Here is a 25,945-nt window from a genome sequence, read left to right as displayed (position 1 = left end):
GACGATGATGGTCATGATGTTTTGTCACTACAACTGGGCTACCGTGGCAGTAGGGTACCGAGTGCGTAGCGTAGTTCCTCTCTGACGTCACACTCATGGCACGCTGCCTGGCTCTGGCGAGAACTCACTCTCCTTGTAGGTCACCATCGCAAGTCGAAAGCGTCTTCGCGGGTTGTCGTAACCGTCTTCGTGGTCGGTTCGGTGGATCCCGAAAGCTCCACGTTCGGCCACGTTCTGGCGTGGATCCTGGTGGCTCAGGCGTTGATTCCCTGGTTCGGGCCTGGCACACAAGTTTCCCGTGCCAACGCAACCAGAACGTAGCAAAGCTTCACTCGGTGCGGTCGTGTAACATCCCACTTCCCAACAAAACAGCAGAAGTAAAGGCAGAAAGGGCACTATCAGAAGAAAAACCGTGCGTTTGTGTAAGGCTGTTTCCTGTGAATTTGAATCAGTTTGAAGTTGAAGAAAACGCGATTTCCGGAGACGGCAAGCTCCGCGGCGAAGTGGCGGTATCAGGGCAGTAGTGTGCTTCCGCAGTTGTTAGAAATCGATTAACTGCGACTGAGGGTGACACCATTGGAAGGGCATCCGGGGACGCGGGTGCAACAACTAATCGAACCGTTTTGTATAGGTTTGTGGAAACAGGTGCTAAAACGCTTCAGTTGTCAACGGAGGAAAACGTGGGTGCTAGTCGAACAGTACAATCGGTGAAGGTGAAGACGGTGGAGCAGCGGAACAGTGCACATAACACAGAAGCACACTCGTTGCGAATTGCTTTAAGGTGCAGAAGAAAGTTTGAGTGTTGAGAAAGATATCGCTTTCGCCGAGAGCCAAAATTTTGTAACATTTTATAAGCGACGTCATTTCAAGTGAAATTCGTGACGAGAGGAGTCTGTTTAGCAAAAGATATCGAGAGTTTAGTTTTCTAATCATAGCACTTTTTATCGAGATAACCTAAATCTAGTTAAAGTTGAAGTCAGTGTCTAGCGATTAAGAGAGTTTTATCTAGTTAAAGTTAATTCGCATCTCTGTAAGAAAAAAATCTCCATGTAGACCTGTTTGTATAATACGAAGTGAAAGGCTTGGATAAATCAAAACGGTGAAGCAACTGATCCAATGCTGAAGTTGAACTGCTACTAGTTGAATCCAAAGAAGAATTATCGAAAACAAACTGACCGACGAGCGGTTGAAATTAGTGCGTGAGTGAAGGTTTACCTTGAACCGTTTCTTAAATGGGTGATTTTATGTACGGGGGTTCGATCCTGTCGAATGATTCGTGCATTTCCAGCCAGTCGCTGCTCGACACGTTGAGTATTAATAATCTGCTGAACATCAAGCACCTGTCCAACGGAGCAGGTGGCAGCTCGGCAGGCGGTGGTCTCAGTCCCTCGGCTTCGGAACCATCATCAAATATAATCAGCTCCAGCTCGGACTCCATCGTCGACAACAACAATTCGTCGAGTGGCGGGTGTAAATCAAACAAGAAGTCAGTAATGCCCACGACGACCAGCATGGCTTCAAGCGGAGGTGGTGTTGTTGACGAGTCCGGACTATTGATTGCTCACTCACAAATCGCGTCTAGCAATTCCGCTGTTACCATTCCAACCATAACCACAGCCATTTCTTCAGAATGCTCACTCACGGCCTCCAGCGTCAACACTCTATCACTCCAGTTGAACGCGGGCCAGTCTGATGACGACACATCAACCTCCTCATTACTGAACGGCGGAGGCTCTGGGGCTTCACCAATCGCTTCCCTCAACAGTCACAACAATAATAACAATCCCAACGCCACAAACAACAATCTCCTGATGGAAAATTCCGACCTGCATCTTCCCAGGGCTGCCGAAGAACTCAGTCTCAAAGGGGCCGATCTGAGCTGCCTAAGCGTGACTTCCAGCCTCATGAACGGCGGATCGTCTTCGCACATGATACTTCCACCGAACGGCTTAAACTTCGGAACCACTCCAGATCACAGCCCGTGGTCGACCAGCATCGACGACCCGACCACCGCCGCCAGCTCGCATCTCTCCATCAACGGCCTCGGTGGATTCCAGAATTATTCCAACAATCACTTGTACAACGGTGCGGCCGTCGCTGCAGCAGCAGCCGCCGCCGCTGCCCAGCAACAACGTCGTGCCATCACGGCTTCCCACGGAGGGTTCCCCCATCACGGGCTCTCCCCCAACAATCCCCAAAATCACATGCTCCAGCACCATTCCACTGGAAATGCTCAACCCCAACAGGCCCAGCAGTCCCAATTCAAGAACTCCTACCCAACCTGGTCCAACCCTGCCCCGACCCCATGGTCCCAGCAGCAGCCACCCCAAAATCCCAACAACCCCATGAGCTCCTGGAACCGTGGCCGCTCGGTTCCCAACATGAACCTTGGCAACGGCCTCACCAACCCACTGCACCCACGCAAACCACACAACCCGAACACCCAGCAATCCCTCTCCGCCTATTCCAATCACCTTCATCAGTCCCAGCAGCCCCACCTCCAGCAGTCCCTCGCCTCGAACCTAATCAACTCCCCCTCCAAGTACCGTCGCAGCACTTCCTATCCGTCGGGCAAATCCGGTCTGTCCAACTCGGGCAACAACGTCGGAGGTGGATTCGGTGCCGGTCCGCTGGATTGCATCCCGTCGCTGGACGACAGCCGTGACCCGTTCCTGTCCTCGTACCAGGTAAGTGCACGACCGTTAAACGATACTCTTTCTAAATTTATCCCCCCATCCTATCTAACGACAACAACAACCACACACCTACAGTTATTTGGCTCGGCACAACTATGATGATGGTAACGATGACGACGATGTGTGACGCCTTTGACCTTCACCTTCTGGTGCGCGCTATTGGTGGTGTGGAATTCGTGGCTTGTAAGGGTGCCAAATTGTGTGCGAGAACTAGCGAGATGCGTTTCCTATAATTGAAGAGCTGCTACGCGCGTGCCGTCTTTAGTCGGTCGCGTCGTGGGGAAGCTCGCTGCAAAGATTACAAACCTCGAAAGAAGGTGTGTGAGATGTGATGCAATGCGATGTGGTGGGATGTAAGGCGGCAAGTGCAAAGCACGGCACTGTAGCGTTGTTGCTGTGTGGCGACGCGACGCGGCTATTATGAAATGCCGAATTTGATAATACTTTTCAAATAGAAATGTGAATACACTAAGAAATATGATGCAAGAAAGAAATTTGGTATTTGTGTAAGAAACGTCGCTTATGGTTGCAAATTGTGTTATTTTCTAAGCATAAAATAGCATTACTCTGTTTCAAGCGGTGTTAATGCCTTACTCGACATCAGACATACATATATTTTCACAGTTTTTCGATCTGTGTCGATCTAAAGATAAATTATGTTCCTATGAGTCTTTTATCAAACATTATTTTCTGGAATGAAATGATTGCACTTGCATATTGTCGGCGTAACACCAACTTAGAATTCGGAAGTCGAGACTTCCGAACCGAACTTTCTTCCGAAGTTTTATCTGTCAAACTAATTGATGCGTTGTTTAGCGCATCTTTAGGCGAATCCAGCACACTATATCCGAAGTTGGGATAGTTGCCTGTATCCGGAGAAAAATCCAACTTCAGTATAAAAAGCGTTATAAATTTATTCCGGATAGACAATACAAACCAAAGTAACGAAAAATAGAAAAAATGTCAGTAATTTGGTCAAACGCCAAGCGACCTCACCTCACAATTAGTATGTTAGAGTACAAAGTAATTGCATATTATTCGAAAAATGGTTGGTAAAATGTACATTTTTACGATACCTCATAATTTTTACAATTCATAAAGAAATACTGAATGACTTTTAAATTAAATTGTATTCCGGCGGCCACGGAGTAAACTCCTGACCTCCTGTTATCCTTGAAAAGCCAAATTATCCAGTGATGGAACATATTTGTGAGATACTCAAAACTGCATGAGCGTAACCGTGATTTCAATAAAGTTAGGCAATTTCTCAAAACCTTGCGAATCGTGTTTTTGCCAACCAAAGGGGTTTTACCAAGGTTTTACTGTGAACAATTATTTTATACATATTGGTGTTCACATTGAATCTATCGCAAGAATTGACTAAGAATTGACAGTGACCCATTCTTACCCCCATTTGACCCATTGTCACCCCCGACGACGGTATTCTATGTTATCTATCAGAGTGTAAATGTAATTAGAAAATTAGATATTAATCATATCAGTATAATTTTGTCAAAAAGGTAAAGCTGTGATGCGGATTCCTAGGGCCCTTGTGAAGTCTTTTTAGAGCGACTCTTTCTTATTAATGGCCGATTTCTTCACTTTCGCTTAGGCCTCAAACCAGGTTTAAGCGCTTGGGCCTTAAGGCAAAACAAAAATGCAGCATTTTACTGTTTGCTCGTTTGTTTGCACAAATTGAATCTTACCTAAAAGTAAAAATAATAAGTCCACACAACAGTCAATTTTAAATTTTGTGATATTTGTTGACTACCTATTTGAACAATATCGATCGTGTTGCTGCTGATCATGCTCCTGTAACTAGTCCGGGAAAACGCGAACTAAAAAAACGAGCAATGGGTAATGTTTTCAACATAACCGCGAGTAGACGTAGGACTTGTATAAACGTAACGTATTTACATTTAACTTTTAACTTTTGGATCTATAGAGTTTGATTATAGGTATTGATATTGGAAAGAAAACTTCCATGCTGTGTTGAATTATTAGCAATTTGTGTATTCAAAACTTCTGGAAATAGAACTAATAATTAAATACATAATAAGAATTGCTTTGTTTCTAACTATTAAGCCCTTATTTACTCAATCAAGTGTAGGGCATTTATAGATCTCTTATTGATGTATAGTATTTGAAGTTAAACAATTATTTTTCTAAAATTTTCAGACTTGGGCAAAATGTGCTATTTTGGGGGAACTGTCCCGTTTTCCAAACAAAGAAATGCAGCACCAATTTCGTTGCTTCTTTTTGCTACCATGCGTGCTTACTGATGAAAAAAAAATCACAACAATAAGAAACAAGTCAAGGAGCAGTGACCCTACTATAATAGAGGAGATACTGCTAATACATCAACGAAAAATTATATAATGTTTTGATTCCAAACTCCATGTCTACGTCAAGTTTAATGATACAATTTCTTAGAAAATAAAAAACAAAGCATAAGCTAAAGTTTATTTAAATATTCTTCTGGAAATTATTTTTTGCGGACTTTTTTTTAAAACATGTAATTCAGAAAAATTTTCTAATCTAAAATGGATATTAACACTATTGCTGATTGTGCATCTTTAATTGCTAATACCTTCTGCAAATAAATGAAAGTAATTATTTTAATCAAATTTTTATTTTCATCGGTGTAGTTGATTTTTTTATATGAAATCAGAAATGTTTTAATGTACATGTCGTTTAGTACCAAGCACAACTTAACATATGGTCAGTCATATGACATGACTCGTACTCATCCCGGGATCATTTGAAGTATGAAACAACTCACCTGATTGAGCAGACCAAATCTCTCTAAGTTTATTCTTCTTCATCCACCACCGAACTCCGAGCGATGCGATGGGCGATTGCATCCATCGCAACCGACACCATTGCACGCGACCATAATCAAGCACAGAATGACAAAAAAATTCGCCCACTTCTTTCATGCATATTCGCACACCCACCGGCAGTTCTACCGCTGATGACTGCATGCTGTCGCTGTGTAGGTAAACACAGCGAACGAACGAACGAAACGAAAAATGCGCGAGGTAAAAGCACGTCAGTACGCGCTGCTGTCACAAATTGTAATGACTCGCACGTAGAGATGTCGCAAATTAATCGATTACTTCGATTAATCGATTCATCGTTGTGATAATCGATTAATTTTGAATCGATTATTACCCAACGATTAATCGATTCAATAATCGAGAGGAATCGTGAGTAATCGATTAGTTACTAATCGATTAATCAGAATTTTACGACATCATAAGGATGTCGAAAATTAATTGATTATTTCGATTAATCGATTCATCGTTGTGATAATCGATTAATTTTGAATCGATTACTATACAATGATTAATCGATTCAATAATCGACAAGAATCAAGAGTAATCGATTAGTAACTAATCGATTAATCGGGATTTTACGACATCTCTACTCGCACGCGGCAGGCACCGCTTCTTTTATACACAAAGAAAATCTTCCGACGGACCCGAAGGCCTGACATACCGCATTCTGATGTCCGTGTTAGGAATGCACGGGATTGGTTACATATGAAATTTTTGCTGGCTTTGACAAGAATTGAAATTTTCAATAGCTTATCGTTAATAATCTTAAGTTTCAGTGAAATAGGCAAAATGCTGGAGAGTGTCCGAGTCGATTGATATATAAATCTTCAAAATCCATCGAAAGATAAAGGCGCTAGTAACGTTCAAAATCTTCCCTTCCAGCGTAACGCTCTCGATTTCCAAAAATCTAAATGACACCCAGTATAGTAAAGAAAGACGTAAGTCCAACGTCAAAATGCTGCCTTGCAGAGCAGACATTTATTTAATCCGTGTGCGATCGATCGTGTTGATACTGGTCACGCCATCTAGTGCGGATGAAGTGTAAAAATGATTGTCTGCATCGAAGATCACAACATTATTTAGTGCAGAATCGATTGTATTTTGTTGATTGTGCTAATAAACGAAGCACATTGATTTCGTGTTGGATTGATTTGAGACACGGTTTACGTCTTCAAGTTTTCGAAACAACTATCTAGTAATATCTAGTCGCTTACCACGGTGGCTTCACTTGAATTACTTTTTCAACTAACGAACGATTTCTTTCCCGTGGCGCTCACGGAGATGCAGAGCATTCCTCGGTCTTTTATAACAATTAGTGTCGAACTAATTTTCCTTTCCTAATAGCAGTTCGTCGAGCTGATTGTACATAAGACTGTGGGTCTCCGAGCCTCCTTTAAAAAGGTTGAATTTGGAAGGAAATGATAGCCTTTTAGTACAACTTTTTGTATGAGAAAGGGAAAATTATTTCTTCACACTTGGCAAACTGCTGCCGTTAAAACTTTGCGATCACATTTCTGGTAGATGTGGATGTAAATGAGTATCCCACTAGATAAAAAAATAAACCTATGCATTTATTTTCTGGTTTTGAGTTAGCTCAATGCCATAAAACCACGCTGATAAGACAATATGAAGTATGCTTCAGCATAATTACATTATTCTTAAGTAGATAAGAATTTTATAAGAATTTTAACAGAACTTGAATTCGAACACAAAAAAAATCCTACAATTTCTATATTTTAATATGCTCACTGATATAAAACCATTGGCGTAACTACAGGGGGCTAGGGGGGCTATAGCCCCACCTAGAACTAAATTAGCCCCCCTTAGAATTTTTGCCACTTTGCATGAATATTGTACAATTGTACATATCTAGCACTCTGATCATATATAGGCGTAACTGCCAGGAATGAGTTCATTTACATTTCTCTCTCTACGAAACATTGAATCTATTGTAACAAATTTTCGAACTTCGAACAATTGTTTCATCTTGCGATAGAAATGTTAAACACGAAACATAGTACGCTCCCTTGATTCTCCAGCGCCAGATATCATTACTTTAGGAAATTGAAGTAGGAGAAGTGGTCCCATGCTGATTGAATAGCAACAAGCTAAGAAAACAAACACAATTTCTAAAATTTTGATTGGATAAAGAAAGTGCCAGTGGCATACTGAACTGTCTATATGGTCTTGATATTGACACAACATAATATGTTGGGAAAATTGTTAGCTCATCGGCATATTTCTAAAAAAAATCCTGATTTAAAATTGGTTTTCTCAGCAAGTATTTAATCTTTGAATGTTTTAAAGTTTTCACAGAGTATTGCGAGTATATTTATTTTTATTTATCTAGCGTGTTCATAGTTCTTAAAGATGCATGGCCTTTCTGAAAGAATTATCAAAAGAATGCTTCAGAAAAAGTTAGAGTCAAATACTACGTATCATATGTCTGTATCGATCCGGATATTTTGAAATCTTTTTTCTGTAGCTTTGAATGGTAATTTAGGGGATTTTTCTGCTATTTTCAGAAAATCAATTAGATTCCAGAAAAGCAAAATCTTGAGTTTTCAAGAAGGGGCAACAAAAAATTAAATAAAAAAGAAATTGGAATTCTTTCGGATGAATTAAACTCCATAGGCGTTTACTACCCAACAATCAATTTAAGTTGAATAAGGTAGTTTTTTAGCCAAATTGTGGCGAAATAAATTCTTTATCAGCCTCCAATGCTTATTGGGTAAGCTAAATATTATTTATTTTTTCAGACTAAGGCTGAAGTGGCCTATGCGGTATATAAGAGTCTTCTCCATTCGGCTCGGTCCATGGCTACACGTCGCTAACCACTAAGGGTATGCGATAACACACCTTTTTCTAACGAAACGAAACGAAACGAAATATACAATCTCGCTTAACTTTTCAAAAGGACCTAAGTAACATTTTTTTCATGATTTAATTTGAATAGCGCAATCAACATAAAAACATGAAAGCTTTCGTTTGAAGTACTCAAATTAATTCATGAAAAAAATGTTACTTAGGACCTTTTGAAAAGTTAAGCGAGAAATGTCCATGTTGATTCGAAACGGAACGAAACGGAATATAGATTTACTTTCGAAACTTCGAAACGATACGAAATTAAGGTCCATTTAATTCGAAATTTTAATTTTTTTCCGCGGAATTTTTATTGAACTGGTTTTATATTATATGTTTTTTTTCGAAGTTGGGCCGTTACAAATATTGAATAACCATTTTGTCCTTCTGGCCTTCGAAAGGTCAGGGGGGGCGAATTTTATTTTGTTGCCCCTCAAATTTTTATTTTTTGGCAAAAAAAATCCGAAGGGGGGTGGGGAGACAAAATAAATTTTAAATATTTGTATCGGCCTTAAATGGCAGTTTTGTGACCAATAGAGTTATAGTAACAGAAGAAGCAGGGTGTAATAAATCGCCGCGTTTCCGTTTATACATGCTAGCAGACCCAAGACCCAACTTTATATTGCCCAAAATGAATTAATTAGCACAAACTTTTATTTTATATTCACAATATAAGTTTGAATGTTTGCTTTACGATTAGAAAGGCAGAGAAAACGTCAAATCTTCTCGAGCGCGGAGTGGTCTCGAACCATTATAGAAACATTTCTTGTCTTTAAAAGCTCCACATGCCGAATTTGGTTCCATTTGCTTAAGCGTGTGCTCCTGAATCTGATCTATTTTACATCAGTTCAGTTTTATATCAGTAAGTCTAGTCTGCATCCTACAGTCATCACTTTGAAGAATCTTGGAAAATAATTGAGTCGACTATTTTAATTATTTGTCTTGTCAATATTTGTGTTCGAAGCACATCATGAATGTAGTTCAAAGATAAATGCGGCCAAGCTTACTGTGCAGCGTTGTCGGAGAAGTTCTGTGAAAATCAATTCATAATTTGATTCTACATTTAAGCCATAGAACGGGGACATGGCAACCGTTCCGTTTACAATATTAAGTAATGACTAATACAGGGAATTGATAATAGCATATACATTAGGGTGGCTCTAAAAACACTTTTTCAAATTTTTTGATGGGCCGCCCTCTTATTTGGTTCTATTTGATGCCCTGATGCTCTGGACAAAATTTCAGCCAAATCGGTCAACGTTTGGGCGGTGCTAAATTCGTTGGAAGTTTATATGGAAAAATGTATGCAGAAACCGAAATCAAATAGAACCGAGTAACAGGGCGGCCCATCAAAAAAATTGAAAAAAGATTTTTCCATTCTAATTTGAGCCACCCTAATATACATATATGAATATTTATATATAATAGCATATTTAGCAGCTGGCTAAACTCTTAATATGTAAATAGATGACCAACAAATCTTTATGCATTCTACAACGCAGTGAAGATGAAAAAATGTTTTACGTGTTTCAATCCTCACGTATTTTGAGATGTGTGCCCCCGAAAGCGTAGGGTAGATTTGAAGTTGGACTCTAACGGGTTTCACCTTGAAGTATGTAAGCTTTCAATTGAGTGCAAGAAATAGTTGCTATGAACATTATGAGCTGAAAGCAGCCTTTAAAAGGAAAGAGGCGCTCAAAGCAGCCTTCATATCACGCTCTAAAGTCTGACGTCTCAAATATTAAGTCGGATCACTTTTGTTACAAGTGGGATTTCCCATAAATTGAGCTAAAGATAATTTTTTGTTTCCTGTTACACATTTCTAGCAAAACATCCCCGTAACGCTGGGTAGACACCTTTACGTGGTGTGTTACGGTGAAAGATCTACCACGGTCACATTGTCAGCTACAGGCAAATCCTGACCCAACGAATACCTTCCCCAATATCTCATTCCGTGGTACTTACAAGGGTGTCTCCCATGTGACGGTGAAGATGAGCGTGGCCAGGAGTAGTAATCCTCATGCTTTTGCGTTTTTTATTCTAGATTTAAATCAAGGATCACACCCACCTTGACTTCTGATATAGCAATCTGAATAAGGATTTCAAAAGAAAAACATCAGTATCACTAGTGTCCAATCCACGAAGTATACTGTAACTATGCTATGCTGTTAAACATTTCTAACAAAACACTTAAGCCGTTTTATAGAAGAGAACTAAATACGAAATAGTCGACTAAGACTGGGGTTATGTAGTAGGCGTTAATAGAAAAAAATGTATAACATAAAGTTTTCAAATCAGCTTTTTTTAGCTTGTTCAGCGGCGCAGCTGAAATTTTTGATAATATAAATTATCGTTAAGTTTATATTTGTTCCGAAATTCCGTGAAACTCCGTTAAATTTCGTTAAAAGCTAATTTTTTCTAACGAAATTTTTGGAATTTGAAATCAGATTTCGCCATGTTTAAATTCCGCGAAATTCCGCGGAATTTCGTTTCGAACCCCCTGAAACAAATTTTTTCGAAATACCGCAAATGCTTACCAACCACGCAGTCTACGGAGGGTCCAAAAGTTATCTTCCACCTGATCGATCCACCTTGCCCACTGCGCACCTCGCCTTCTTGTGCCCGTCGGATCGTTGTCGAGAACCATTTTCACCGGGTTACTGTCCGACATTCTGGCTACGTGCCCGGCCCACCGCAGTCGTCCGATTTTCGCGGTGTGAACGATGGATGGTTCTCCCAACAGCTGATGCAACTCGTGGTTCATTCGCTTCTTTCACGTACCGTCCGCCATCTGCACCCCACCATAGATGGTACGCAGCACTTTCCTTTTGAAAACTCCAAGTGCGCGTTGGTCCTCCACGAGCATCGTCTAGGTCTCGTGTCCGTAGAGGACTACCGGTCTAATGAGCGTTTTGAAGATTGTCAGTTTTGTACGGCGGCGAACTCTATTTGATCGGAGCGTCTTGCGGAGTCCAAAGTATGTACAATTTCCAGCCACTATGCGTCTCCGAATTTCTCTGCTGGTATCATTTTCGGCAGTCACCAGTGAGCCCAAGTACACAAATTCTTCTACCACCTCGATTTCGTCACCACCGTTGCAAACTCGCGGTGGGTGGCTCATATTGTCTTCTCTTGAACCTCTTCCTATCATGTACTTCGTCTTCGACGTGTTGATGACTAGTCCGATCCGCTTGGCTTCCCTCTTCAGTCTGGTGTAGGCTTCCTCCATCTTCTCAAAGTTACGTGCCATAATATCTATGTCGTCGGCGAAGCCAAATAGCTGGACGGACTTGTTGAAAATTGTACCACTCGTGTCAATCCCTGCCCTTCGTATTACTCCCTCCAAAGCGATGTTGAATAGCAGACACGAAAGACCATCACCTTGCCGTAACCCTCTACGCGTTTCGAAGGGACTCGAGAATGCCCGTGACACACGAACTACGCACATCACCCGATTCATCGTCGCTTTGATCAACCGTATCAGCACATAACATATAGGCATTTTTGCCGTGGAATGTGGTCCTTCTATGATTTTGGAACGCTAGCGAAACTAGCGGTCGAAGTCAAACTTTACTGAACAACGCGCATTAGACAGAGCAGCATCGCATGCTTTGCTTTCTCTTTCTTTCGCCTTGGATATACGGGAGTGCCATTCGTCGATTGTTGATACACAAAGAGCCTACTTTGAAATTTGCAGTTTGTTCTATGATGTCTATCTGTTTTGTGGTGTCAGTTTATCCGGAAATCCTGGTTCGTGCATTAGCTGCCATAGCTGGTCCCAATCGATTGTATCATATGCGGCTTTGAAGTCGATGAATAGATGATGTGTGGGCACATTGTATTCGCGGCATTTCTGCAGTACTTGGCGAATGGCGAACACCTGGTCCGTGGTGGAGCGTTCGCCCATAAAACCCGCCTGGTACTGCCCCACGAACTGCCTTGCAATTGGTGCTAGTCGACGGCATAAAACTTCAGAGAGTACCTTGTAGGCAGCGTTCAGCAATGTGATTGCGCGGTAGTTGCTACAATCCAGCTTATCGCCCTTTTTGTAGATAAGACACACGACACCTTCCATCCACTCCTGCAGCAAAACTTCCTCCTCCCAAATCTTGGTAATGACCCAGTGCAGCGCTCTAGCCAGTGCCTCACCACCGTGTTTAAATAGCTATCCTGGTAGTTGGTCAACTCCAGGGGCTTTGTTGATCTTCAGCCGGCCAATCTCCTCCTGGATTTCCTGAAGATTCGGAGCCGGTAGAATTATATCCTGCGCGCGTTCCCCGAGGTCCATCACCATACCACCATCTTCGTCTGCTACATCGCCATTCAGATGCTCTTCGTAGTGCTGCCGCCACCTTTGGATCACCTTACGCTCGTTCGTAAGAAAGTTCCCGTTTATGACCTTACACATATCAGGCTGTGGCACGTGGCCCTTACGTGAACGGTTCAACTTCTCAGAGAACTTTCGTGTGTTATTAGCGCGGTACAGTTGCTCCGTCTCTTCACGGTCTCGATCTTCCTGCTGACGCTTTTTCCTCCGGAAAATCGAGTTTTGTCTGTTCCGCGCCTGCTTATATCGTGCCTCGTTCGCCCTCGTGCGATGTTGCAGCAATCTCGCCCATGCTGCATTCTTCTCTTCTACCAACTGCTCCCATTCGCCGTCATACCAGTCGTTTCTCTGATCCGAGGGCACCGTGCCAAGTGCTGCGGTTGCAGTGCTTCCAATGGCGGATCCAATATCTCTCCAGCCATCCTCAAGAGACGCTGCGCCTAACTGCTCTACCGTTGGGAGTGCCACTTCCAGTTGCTGCGCGTATTCTTGGGCTAGTCTACCGTCTTGTAGCCGCCCAATGTTAAGCCGCGGCGTCCGACTTCGACGCGTGTTGTAAACCGTCGAGAGTGTTGAGCGCAGGGATACTGCAACGAGGTAGTGGTCGGATTCAATATTCGCACTGCGATAAGTGTGGACGTTCGTGATGTCGGAGAAAAATTTACCGTCGATTAGAACGTGGTCGATTTGGTTTTCCGTTTCTTGGTTAGGGAGGGAGGCGTTCATGTCACCGATAACGATTTTGACGTCCCGCAGTGGACATTCATCGTATGTCTGCTCCAGCTGTGCATAGAACGCTTCTTTCTCGTCGTCGGGTCTCCCTTCGTCTGGGCAGTGCACGTTGATGATGCTATAGTTGAAGAAACGGCTTTTAATCCTCAGCTTGCACATCCTTGCGTTGATTGGCTGCCACCCAATCACGCGTTGGCGCATCTTACCCAACACTATGAAGCCTGTTCCCAGCTTGTTGGTGGTGCCACAGCTTTGGTAGAAGGTAGCCGCCCGATGCCCGCTTTTCCACACTTTCTGTCCTGTCCAGCAAATCTTCTGCAGCGCCACGACGTCGAAGTTGCGGGGATGTAATTCATCGTAGATCATCCTGTCGCAACCTGCGAAACCTAGCGACTTGCAGTTCCATGTTCCAAGCTTCCAATCGTGATCCTTTATTCGTCGCCTAGGTCTTTGCCGATTATATCGAGTCGCAGTATCTCTTATATTGTTCGTAATCATTGGTTTTCTAGGCGGTTTATTGGGCCTGCGCAAACCTCCTGTCTCGTCGGAGGGCCGTCGTGTCAGGGCTGTTTAGCGTCCCACCTAACACTAGGTCGCTTGGTGGGGCCTACTTGCGAATACATGCAGCTTTTTATAGTGGTTTAACAGGGCCCACTGTCAAAACCCACCACATCCTAGGCAAGCCCCACAACTCGCAGGTGGCCTGGGGAGGGATCGTCAAGCCCTTGGACATAGTCCCTGCTGCCCGGGCAATCCTTATTTACATAAAAAAATATTAGAGAGATGAGATGGAATATCCGCTAGCGTTTAAAAAGTGTTCGGAACATGTTCAAATACTTGTTGACCGTTTCATTCTAGTAACTAGCTTTCGCTTAGTATTAGCCAAACGGACGCGTACGCTTTGATAGCGTCTGCTTTTGCGGATGCAGATTTTTATAGAAGTTCCACAACCACCACATCCGCAGATCGTATCCCCCAACTCTAGCTGATATCAAAAGGACAACAGTGCCCAGGCTACACTACTAGCTAAGTACGCAACCTTTGACTGGCGGTTGATTGTCAGCGTCAGACTCGTGAAGCCGTAAGAATCGGAACTTGTAAGAACCAAAGCAATGTTTGTCGCCCCTTCCCAGATGTCAACTCACCATCGTAGCCCATAATCATCTATACAATGGTCATAAATGACCACGCCTGAAGCAATAAAACCGCTGACCTTGAACAATCCAATATTATGATCTCATCCCGTTGCTTGGCATTCAAACTGATTTTAACAGAAGGTCACAGCAAAAATCTGTAACTTCTTAGGACTAGATTCAAGTAAAAAACTAGTTACAAACATGAAATAAAAGTAAACGATTATTATTATTATTATTGTCTTTATTTAAAAGGCTTTCAGCCTGGCTGGCTCACCTCTGGCAAAAGTAAACGACTTAACATAATCCTCTGATAACATATCTTCATATACAACAGATTAATGATTATATGTATGAGCAAAAATTTCTCTAGAAGCAAAAGTAAAACCCCACAGCGAACCGGAACCTAAGCAGCAAACAAGCGCCAGCAGAAAACCGCACGCACCGCTACTGCCGTGGTGAGATAAAACCAAACCAACAAACGATAACCCAAACACATACACATCAGGACGGGACTGTAGCTGTGCGGACGACGACGGCGGCGGCGACAATGAACGAACGACCGGATCCAGTAGTTCAACGGAGGGCGATAAATTTTTCGCTGAACATTCCCTGCGGGAGAATGCATTTCCTGGCGCGCGAGATGTTTCCGTGTCGCAGGGGGACCCCCTAAAGAGGCAACAACCGACAACCAACGTGAACTGGCTGCTGTTTGGTCCCGGTCATGTCTCTATATGTTTGGAGTTTTACGTCTCACTAAGAACACAGACATTGGTCTTTCTTTTTCCGCAGTTCAGGTTGTTCTTAGAAGCCGTTGGATATTCGCTGTTCGGAAGTTTTATGATGTTCGGAAAAATCAAAATCTCTCCATTTTTGCTAAAAGAAACTGAACGTGTTGAATATAGCTAACACGTGTTTTGTCAATGCGAAGTTTCACAAGTTCTGTAGACTTCTAAAGTCTATATTACCTTGAGAGTTCTAGAACAAACATTTTTGTACTTATGTCCGATCATAGACTCGGAAACCAACTACCTAGTAGTTGTAATGATTTGGAGGCATTCTTGTTGTCTTCCAGTGATCGCAGTATCTCAAACGAAATCGAGGAACCATATTAGCTGGGATATGTTCTTTCCGGCGGTCATTTGTCTTCAAACAATAACGACTTTCTTTTTGCTTGCTTAGTATTGTATTAAAATGATGATATTCATCCAATGTCAATCAATAAAAATCGTAAAAATAACGGCAATTATAACTAAAAGTAGCGAAGCCTTCCCATTCAAAGATTTTCGTGAACCATCAAAGATCCGTCGTCGCTGTTACCAGGAAACAGACCACCCATTATCTCGGTACGTGACTCGATTTGCCTCGGTTCAGCGGACACACCTCATAGAAACCTCGGCTAGCGCAACTATTTCCACCTCGGTAAATTTGCATCCGCATTCGGAATGCAATTCTTTCACACACCGGGCCAGGCTCAATAAGCTCTAATTTACCCGTCAAGCCATCCATCTCTGGAGGCATTCATTTCGCAGATGAGATATACCTGCCCGAGTTCACATGAGCAAAAAAAAAGCGACGGAAAATGTGAATTCTGCTGGAAACTGAGCCGTGAAAATCGCACTCTTTGCTCATCCACCCTTTCTCCGAAACTAGAATCTGCTACGGAGTTTTCTCGGCAAGAACAACACAAAACACACTTTCCCCGTATTACTGGTCCCATCATCGTCGTCAGAGTAGAACGTGTGGGCAGCGAATGAAATCTAGGTCAAAGCTATATTTTAATGACGTCATTATGCCTCTTGGTGACTGTTGTCCGCTCGAAAGACGTGGACCCCAGCGTCAGCGGAAATTGTTTTTCGCATGCAAGCCAGTCAGTCGGTCGGTCGGTCGGTCGGGCGGGCGGCCGCCAAAGTTGAGCGTTTCTTCCTGCTCGGATCAGGTGGTCTCTCCGCACTGCACAATGCCGTTCCTGCTATGCTGGTGATGACCTTCTGTTTGGCAGTGCTGCTCATTGTCCCTTGGACGCATAACCGTCCCTTATTTGGCGGAGCTCCTGTCTGTATGAGACAGTTACGTACATACAAGAGTCGTTGCGGCTTAGTCGGTCCGGAAAATGACGATGACGACGACGACGTTAGAACGTTTGATGTGAAGATGGATGCTTTTGTATGTGAGAGCGAGTGCTCGAGAAACTAAATCGCTGGCGAATGGCCCGGAGGTGCCAAATGGAAATAAAAAGGCTGAATGGGGGCTGTTCAGGGTAAAAGAGTTTCAAAATTGCTGGCGGCAATGTGTGAAGGTTGCTTCTGTTTTTTTTAGCCATAGTGTTGTGGTCCATAGAGCGGTTCATGTGATATTGCAACAGGAGTATGCTGCACAGCGGTTGAGATTGTCATAAGTGGAATTCAAATTACTATTCCCTAAATGATTTTGGCATTTTTGATGCGCTTAATGCTTAGGTATGAACTTGAAGAGCCAGGAGCTACCATTTCCTTGATCTTTATTCAACAACCGCGTTTGTACCTGTCGGTAGATTTCCAAGCTCTCAGCAACATCAAGTTTCCACGGAGAAGAGACATTTCTTAAAATTTTAATGTTTGATGTCGTAATTGAATGATTTTACTGATATACATGTTCAGCTACCTTAGACCTAAACTCATAATTTAATCCCTTATCAGTTTCCCTCTTAGCCTTACTTACTTCTGCAATATGTTCTTTGAACCTTACATCTAACGATCTTTTTGTTTGACCTACATATACTTTATCACACTGTGAACAATTAATTTGATAAATCCCGGCCTTATTTAACATTTCTACTCTATCCTTTGTGGAGCCCAACAGTGTCTTCAGTTGATTGCTTCTGCTGGAGAATACTAAATCGATGCCGAATTTCCTCAGTCGATGGCGTAGCTGGTGGGTGATGTCGATCATAGGGAACCGATACCCTCTTCAGTGGTTCATCGATGGGTGTCAGTGTTGTCAGTTCGTTTTTCCGTAGGTTCCTCTGCTTCTTGTTGATAATTGCTTGGATTGTTCTTTCCTTGTATCCGTTTATCCTCGCTGTTTCCAAGATGTGTTGTAGCTCCTTCGTTTTTCCTTCTTCGCTCAGGGGAATCGTCTGCATCCTGTGGATCATGTGATGAAAAGCTGCCATTTTGTGCTGATACGAATGATTTGATGTGTATGGGATGACTCTCATGGTGTTGGTGGGCTTCCTGTAGATTTCGAAGTCTAATGTTGCATTTGTTCCCTTGATAACCAGTAGATCCAAGAAAGGTAATTTACCTTCCTTTTCCTCCTCGTGGGTGAATTTGATGTCTTTATGCACGTTGTTTATCGCTTCCAAAATCCTGGGTAGATCTTTCCGGTTGATAATGCTGAAAATGTCGTCCACGTATCTCCACCATTTCTCGGGTAGTACTCCTTGTTCCTCTAGGCTGTCCTCCAAATTCGCCATGAATAATTCGCACAAAACGGTGATAGCGGATTTCCATAGGTGCACCCTTCGTTTGTTTGTAGAAGCTTCCACGGAATGTAAAGTAGTTCTCGTTCATACATAATCTTGCAAGCTTGAGATACATCTTTACTTTTCCTCGCCATGCTGCATCCGTCCGTTGTTCTAGTAGCCAATCCTCCAAAAGGTTCAAAGCATCCTTCACTGGAACGCTTGGGAACAATGCCGCTACGTCGAATGATACCATGATTTCCTCTTCTCCGATGTTTCCTGATTCCAATATCCTCTTGGTGAACTCCTGGGTGTTTACAACTGATCTGCTGGGGAACGGCTTCGGCATACTCTGGAACTCCTTGACTAGCCACTTGGCCAAGTTTTGTGTAGGGATCCCACTGATGAAACTATTTCTCGCATCTCTGTACCTGGCTTATGTATCTTTGGTAGTCCTTTGATCCTTGGTAACACAGGGTTCGTCATTTTAACCCGGGCTTCTCCGATGATCGTCTTGCATTCCTTTATCGTTTTATCCGTAAGTCTGATTAGTCTGGGTAGTGGGTCCACTCTCAAATGCCTGTATGGTCCTCCGTTGATTTTTGTCGTCATCTGTTCATCGTAGTCCTCTTTGTCCATTATCACCACTGCGTTTCCTTTGTCCGCCTTCATGTAGTAAACTAGTTTCTCCTTTAACTCCTTTAAAATCCTCCTCTCGTCTTTGTTCGATGTCCCATGATGTCCTGCTTTGATGGCGTCTGCTACGATGTTTCTCACACTATTCTGGTCCCGTTGATCAACATTTCGTGAAATCGCTGTCTCAGTATCCACGATTATCTGCTCTAGATCCGCTTTCTGGGTTGTCGCATACCCTAACCCCTTGTTGAGGTGTGCTAATTGTTCCTCCGAAAACTGCTGTGTCGAGCGGTTAACAACGAATCCCTCGATCATTTGTACTGTGGGGTTAGTCGTTCTACCTTCCGTCGCTGATTTTCCTCGTAGAATGGTCAATTTCTTCTTGTGCAGTCTCCTCTTCCTGTCCGCTTCACACTCTTCGGCCCGCTGTACCTTCTTTAGGAATATGTCAAAAGAATCTTGGTTCTCCTTTGCCAGCTTGAGGTGCAGGTTGTAGCACTCCAAGTTCAACCTCTCTAGCTTGGCATAGTGTCCCTTGATTGACAACTTCAACAAATCCGATTCCGCCCTCTTACTGATAGATTTTGGGATGTGAGCTCCCATCTTAATCCTATGGCTGACAGGAGTCCTCCTTTTGGCACTTCTTAAGGAAGGCCACGTCCTTAAGAATACCTGCGATCCTCCTCTTCAAATCTATAAAAGTACTACGCTCGTTCCGCTTGGATGCCCTTTTGATACGAAAATTATTTTGAGCTTTTTAGTGGAATGTTTTCACCTGTCATAAGACGAGTTTATACAATCCCATTGAATTCCACCACTTAATTGTATCTTGACAGATACGTATTGCCGAGTTGGATAAATACTGCGAGTACTGAAAAAATCAAGTTTTGCAACGAGTTGCACACGCTTTTTTTGCAATGACGAAAAATGTACTTTAATATAACAAATCTGTACCAAAACTAGACATGTACTTGTCTAATTCCTTCCAGAATTTACTCCACATGATCATTCTTGCCAATAAATTATGTTGCTGCAGAGATTCCATGTTTCCGTGCCACATTGCATAGTTCGATAAACTGTGAAGCGATAGATGTACTTTTGATGTCATGTCCATCAAACTATTTAATTTATTACGCAACGCAGAGAATTCACTATTTGAACACTTACGCAAGCTAATTTAGCTAAATTTAGTCATGTAACTACTGTTCTGATGTTGGTTTTTCATTATAGCGCCCAAATTAGTGTTATAATGAATATTATGCAACCCATTTGAGTTGCATAATGTTCATTAAAGCACCCATTTCGTTGGTATAGAAAAGTAGGCCGTTTTATGACTCAACGGCGAACTGTAAATCAGATATTATGATCAGGAATTGCAAAAGTAATTTGAAACAATCATTTGGGTGCTATAATGGAAAACCAACAACAGTAGTTACATGACTATATTTTACCTAATTAGCTTGGGTGAGTGTTCAAATAATGTATTATCTGCTTCGCATATTGAATGTAAAAGTTTGATTGACATGACATCAAAATTCTCCAAAGGCAGGTTCATCTTCGCTTCGTGGTTTGTCGAGCTATGAAATGTGTCACGATAATATGGAAGATGATTGTTCTCGGCAGCAACATGATTTATTGGCATGAATGATCATGTAAAGTAAGTTAGACAGTACCATTTTGGTACAAATTCATATTTCGTCATTGCGTGTACAACTCGTTGCAAAACTCTATTTTATCAAGACTCGTAGTATTCATCAAACTCGGCAAGCCTCGTTGGACAAACGTACTACTCGTGCTGGAAAAATCATCCTTAGCTTAGCTTAGCTTTGACTGACTACACATATCTATGGTTGCTACTCCGTGATTGACCAGAATCAGTGAAATTGCACAAAGAATCAACTGAATGATTGACTGGGATTGTTCAAGCATTCTCATTGTGCAAGTTTCAGTGACTCTAAAATTCAAATGATCAATAACGGCGCCGGCCACGTCCTTGTAGTCAGTTAGGAAGAAGGAAGGAATATTAGTAGGTGATTTTTGCTATTTGAAGACCGTGTTTACCTCTGCGTCTCCACATAAACCACAGGAAGGATTATCAGTTAATTGGTAGGCATCGTTGGATCTGGATTCACTCTGATAAGCGATACGACCGTGTCATTCTTTATACACAGTGATTTTACCTAGCCATGAATCGGGCGCGAAAAGTAGTACAAACTAACTACCGGCCTACCGGGAGCGCAATGCAGAACACAATATTTCGTCCGATCGCGCCATCGTTCTGCTGTCCGAAACAAGAGAAATCTCGCACTGAACTGATTTTTATTACCGGCCGCGCAAAGCAGAACACAATATTTCGTCCGATCGCGCCATCGTTCTGCTGTCCGAAACAAGAGAATCTCGCACTGAACTGATTTTTATTACCGGCCGCGCAAAGCAGAACACAATATTTCGTCCCATCGCGCCATCGTTCTGCTGTCCGAAACAAGAGAAATCTCGCACTTACCTGATTTTTATTACCGGCCGCGCAAAGCAGAACACAATATTTCGTCCGATCGCGCCATCGTTCTGCTGTCCGAAACAAGAGAAATCTCGCACTGAACTGATTTTTATTACCGGCCGCGCAAAGCAGAACACAATATTTAGTCCGATCGTGCCATCGTTCTGCTGTCCGAAACAAGAGAAATCTCGCACTGAACTGATTTTTATTACCGGCCGCGCAAAGCAGAACACAATATTTCGTCCGATCGCGCCATCGTTCTGCTGTCCGAAACAAGAGAAATCTCGCACTGAACTGATTTTTATTACCGGCCGCGCAAAGCAGAACACAATATTTCGTCCGATCGCGCCACCCGAATAAAAAATACAGTAGAATAACAGTACAATTTATTGTAACACTACTATTAATAACATTGAATTGGCGATAGATTATATTGTAAATGAAACCATAGAAATACATTAGAATGCATTGTTATGAACCATTTATTCAAATGTAAATGAAGTTTTCGCAATAGAATGTACGGGTTGTTAAGTATCGTAACTATGCAAAATCTGAGATTTTTCCATACATTTTTTTCGACACACAATAGAGTGTATGGTTAATATATTGTTGAAATATCCGAACAAATCTGTTCAAAATACAATGGATTGTATTGTATTTGTATAGTAAAACAATACGATTTTTGATTTCTTAGTTGTGACAGCTTTACTGTTCAAGAATGCAATTTAAAGGGAAAAATGCATATTTGGCGCTTTGAGGCAAATATTGCTAAATAGTTTATATGCAATGTAATGAAACATTTCAAAAGTTATCAATGTATGAATCTTATGTACGAAAACGTTCCAAAAACAATTGCAAGTATTGTTACATTAGAGAAATATGTTGATGTATTGTATCCTCAGTGTTGATACAATCTTTTGCAACCATCAAGAAACAATGTATCCTATTGTATACCGTACATGGTATGGTAATTTAATTGTTTACACTATTGAACCAATAGTACATTTTATCCGGGCATCGTTCTGCTGTCCGAAACAAGAGAAATCTCGCACTGAACTGATTTTTATTACCGGCCGCGCAAAACAGAACACAATATTTCGTCCGATCGCGCCATCGTTCTGCTGTCCGAAACAAGAGAAATCTCGCACTGAACTGATTTTTATTACCGGCCGCGCAAAGCAGAACACAATATTTCGTCCGATCGTGCCATCGCTCTGCTGTCCGAAACAAGAGAAATCTTGCACTGAACTGATTTTTATTACCGGCCGCGCAAAGCAGAACACAATATTTCGTCCGATCGTGCCATCGCTCTGCTGTCCGAAACAAGAGAAATCTCGCACTGAACTGATTTTTATTACCGGCCGCGCAAAACAGAACACAATATTTCGTCCGATCGCGCCATCGTTCTGCTGTCCGAAACAAGAGAAATCTCGCACTGAACTGATTTTTATTACCGGCCGCGCAAAGCAGAACACAATATTTCGTCCGATCGTGCCATCGCTCTGCTGTCCGAAACAAGAGAAATCTTGCACTGAACTGATTTTTATTACCGGCCGCGCAAAGCAGAACACAATATTTCGTCCGATCGCGCCACCCGAATAAAAAATACAGTAGAATAACAGTACAATTTATTGTAACACTACTATTAATAACATTGAATTGGCGATAGATTATATTGTAAATGAAACCATAGAAATACATTAGAATGCATTGTTATGAACCATTTATTCAAATGTAAATGAAGTTTTCGCAATAGAATGTACGGGTTGTTAAGTATCGTAACTATACAAAATCTGAGATTTTTCCATACATTTTTTTCGACACACAATAGAGTGTATGGTTAATATATTGTTGAAATATCCGAACAAATCTGTTCAAAATACAATGGATTGTATTGTATTTGTATAGTAAAACAATACGATTTTTGATTTCTTAGTTGTAACAGCTTTACTGTTCAAGAATGCAATTTAAAGGGAAAAAATGCATATTTGGCGCTTTGAGGCAAATATTGCTAAATAGTTTATATGCAATGTAATGAAACATTTCAAAAGTTATCAATGTATGAATCTTATGTACGAAAACGTTCCAAAAACAATTGCAAGTATTGTTACATTAGAGAAATATGTTGATGTATTGTATCCTCAGTGTTGATACAATCTTTGCAACCATCAAGAAACAATGTATCCTATTGTATACCGTACATGGTATGGTAATTTAATTGTTTACACTATTGAACCAATAGTACATTTTTATCCGGGCATCGTTCTGCTGTCCGAAACAAGAGAAATCTCGCACTGAACTGATTTTTATTACCGGCCGCGCAAAACAGAACACAATATTTCGTCCGATCGCGCCATCGTTCTGCTGTCCGAAACAAGAGAAATCTCGCACTGAACTGATTTTTATTACCGGCCGCGCAAAGCAGAACACAATATTTCGTCCGATCGTGCCATCGCTCTGCTGTCCGAAACAAGAGAAATCTTGCACTGAACTGATTTTTATTACCGGCCGCGCAAAGCAGAACACAATATTTCGTCCGATCGCGCCATCGTTCTGCTGTCCGAAACAAGAGAAATCTCGCACTGAACTGATTTTTATTACCGGCCGCGCAAAGCAGAACACAATATTTCGTCCGATCGTGCCATCGCTCTGCTGTCCGAAACAAGAGAAATCTTGCACTGAACTGATTTTTATTACCGGCCGCGCAAAGCAGAACACAATATTTCGTCCGATCGCGCCACCCGAATAAAAAATACAGTAGAATAACAGTACAATTTATTGTAACACTACTATTAATAACATTGAATTGGCGATAGATTATATTGTAAATGAAACCATAGAAATACATTAGAATGCATTGTTATGAACCATTTATTCAAATGTAAATGAAGTTTTCGCAATAGAATGTACGGGTTGTTAAGTATCGTAACTATACAAAATCTGAGATTTTTCCATACATTTTTTTCGACACACAATAGAGTGTATGGTTAATATATTGTTGAAATATCCGAACAAATCTGTTCAAAATACAATGGATTGTATTGTATTTGTATAGTAAAACAATACGATTTTTGATTTCTTAGTTGTGACAGCTTTACTGTTCAAGAATGCAATTTAAAGGGAAAAAATGCATATTTGGCGCTTTGAGGCAAATATTGCTAAATAGTTTATATGCAATGTAATGAAACATTTCAAAAGTTATCAATGTATGAATCTTATGTACGAAAACGTTCCAAAAACAATTGCAAGTATTGTTACATTAGAGAAATATGTTGATGTATTGTATCCTCAGTGTTGATACAATCTTTGCAACCATCAAGAAACAATGTATCCTATTGTATACCGTACATGGTATGGTAATTTAATTGTTTACACTATTGAACCAATAGTACATTTTTATCCGGGCATCGTTCTGCTGTCCGAAACAAGAGAAATCTCGCACTGAACTGATTTTTATTACCGGCCGCGCAAAGCAGAACACAATATTTCGTCCGATCGTGCCATCGCTCTGCTGTCCGAAACAAGAGAAATCTTGCACTGAACTGATTTTTATTACCGGCCGCGCAAAGCAGAACACAATATTTCGTCCGATCGCGCCACCCGAATAAAAAATACAGTAGAATAACAGTACAATTTATTGTAACACTACTATTAATAACATTGAATTGGCGATAGATTATATTGTAAATGAAACCATAGAAATACATTAGAATGCATTGTTATGAACCATTTATTCAAATGTAAATGAAGTTTTCGCAATAGAATGTACGGGTTGTTAAGTATCGTAACTATACAAAATCTGAGATTTTTCCATACATTTTTTTCGACACACAATAGAGTGTATGGTTAATATATTGTTGAAATATCCGAACAAATCTGTTCAAAATACAATGGATTGTATTGTATTTGTATAGTAAAACAATACGATTTTTGATTTCTTAGTTGTGACAGCTTTACTGTTCAAGAATGCAATTTAAAGGGAAAAAATGCATATTTGGCGCTTTGAGGCAAATATTGCTAAATAGTTTATATGCAATGTAATGAAACATTTCAAAAGTTATCAATGTATGAATCTTATGTACGAAAACGTTCCAAAAACAATTGCAAGTATTGTTACATTAGAGAAATATGTTGATGTATTGTATCCTCAGTGTTGATACAATCTTTGCAACCATCAAGAAACAATGTATCCTATTGTATACCGTACATGGTATGGTAATTTAATTGTTTACACTATTGAACCAATAGTACATTTTTATCCGGGCATCGTTCTGCTGTCCGAAACAAGAGAAATCTCGCACTGAACTGATTTTTATTACCGGCCGCGCAAAACAGAACACAATATTTCGTCCGATCGCGCCATCGTTCTGCTGTCCGAAACAAGAGAAATCTCGCACTGAACTGATTTTTATTACCGGCCGCGCAAAGCAGAACACAATATTTCGTCCGATCGCGCCATCGTTCTGCTGTCCGAAACAAGAGAAATCTTGCACTGAACTCCTCGTGCTGGAAAAATCAATTTTTTGCACAAACTACTATTAACGAATTTTAAAATTCAAACAGATTTTTATAGTTCAAAAGTTGTTCATAGTTTACAGAGTTTTTAATTTTTGTGGGGTATATAAAACTCACGAAGTTTTTAAAATTTTCAGCATATTTTGAGTTTTATTATTGAAAAATTGCCAGAAATTTTATAATTTTTGGTTTTTTAAGAAGTCTAAATTTAAAAAAAATCATAATTTTAAAAGCTTTCAGAACTATAAGAATTTTAAAGATT

General features: G+C 41.2%; 1 protein-coding gene across 1 annotated transcript in view; it reads left to right on the top strand.

Moving 5' to 3' along the window:
- The first annotated feature begins 302 nt into the window (after positions 1-302).
- LOC134226186 (cytoplasmic polyadenylation element-binding protein 2) overlaps positions 303-25,945 on the top strand; it is a 1,213,088-nt gene continuing 1,187,445 nt past the window's right edge. The window contains exon 1 of the mRNA XM_062706791.1: positions 303-2,687. Within this exon, the coding sequence (XP_062562775.1) occupies positions 1,233-2,687 (1,455 nt within the window). The 5' untranslated portion in view covers positions 303-1,232. The remainder of the gene's footprint in view (positions 2,688-25,945) is intronic.

The sequence above is a fragment of the Armigeres subalbatus genome, chromosome 1 (genome assembly GCF_024139115.2).
Source record: "Armigeres subalbatus isolate Guangzhou_Male chromosome 1, GZ_Asu_2, whole genome shotgun sequence".
Lineage (NCBI taxonomy): Eukaryota > Metazoa > Arthropoda > Insecta > Diptera > Culicidae > Armigeres > Armigeres subalbatus.
This window is presented reverse-complemented; position numbering and strand designations above follow the sequence as displayed.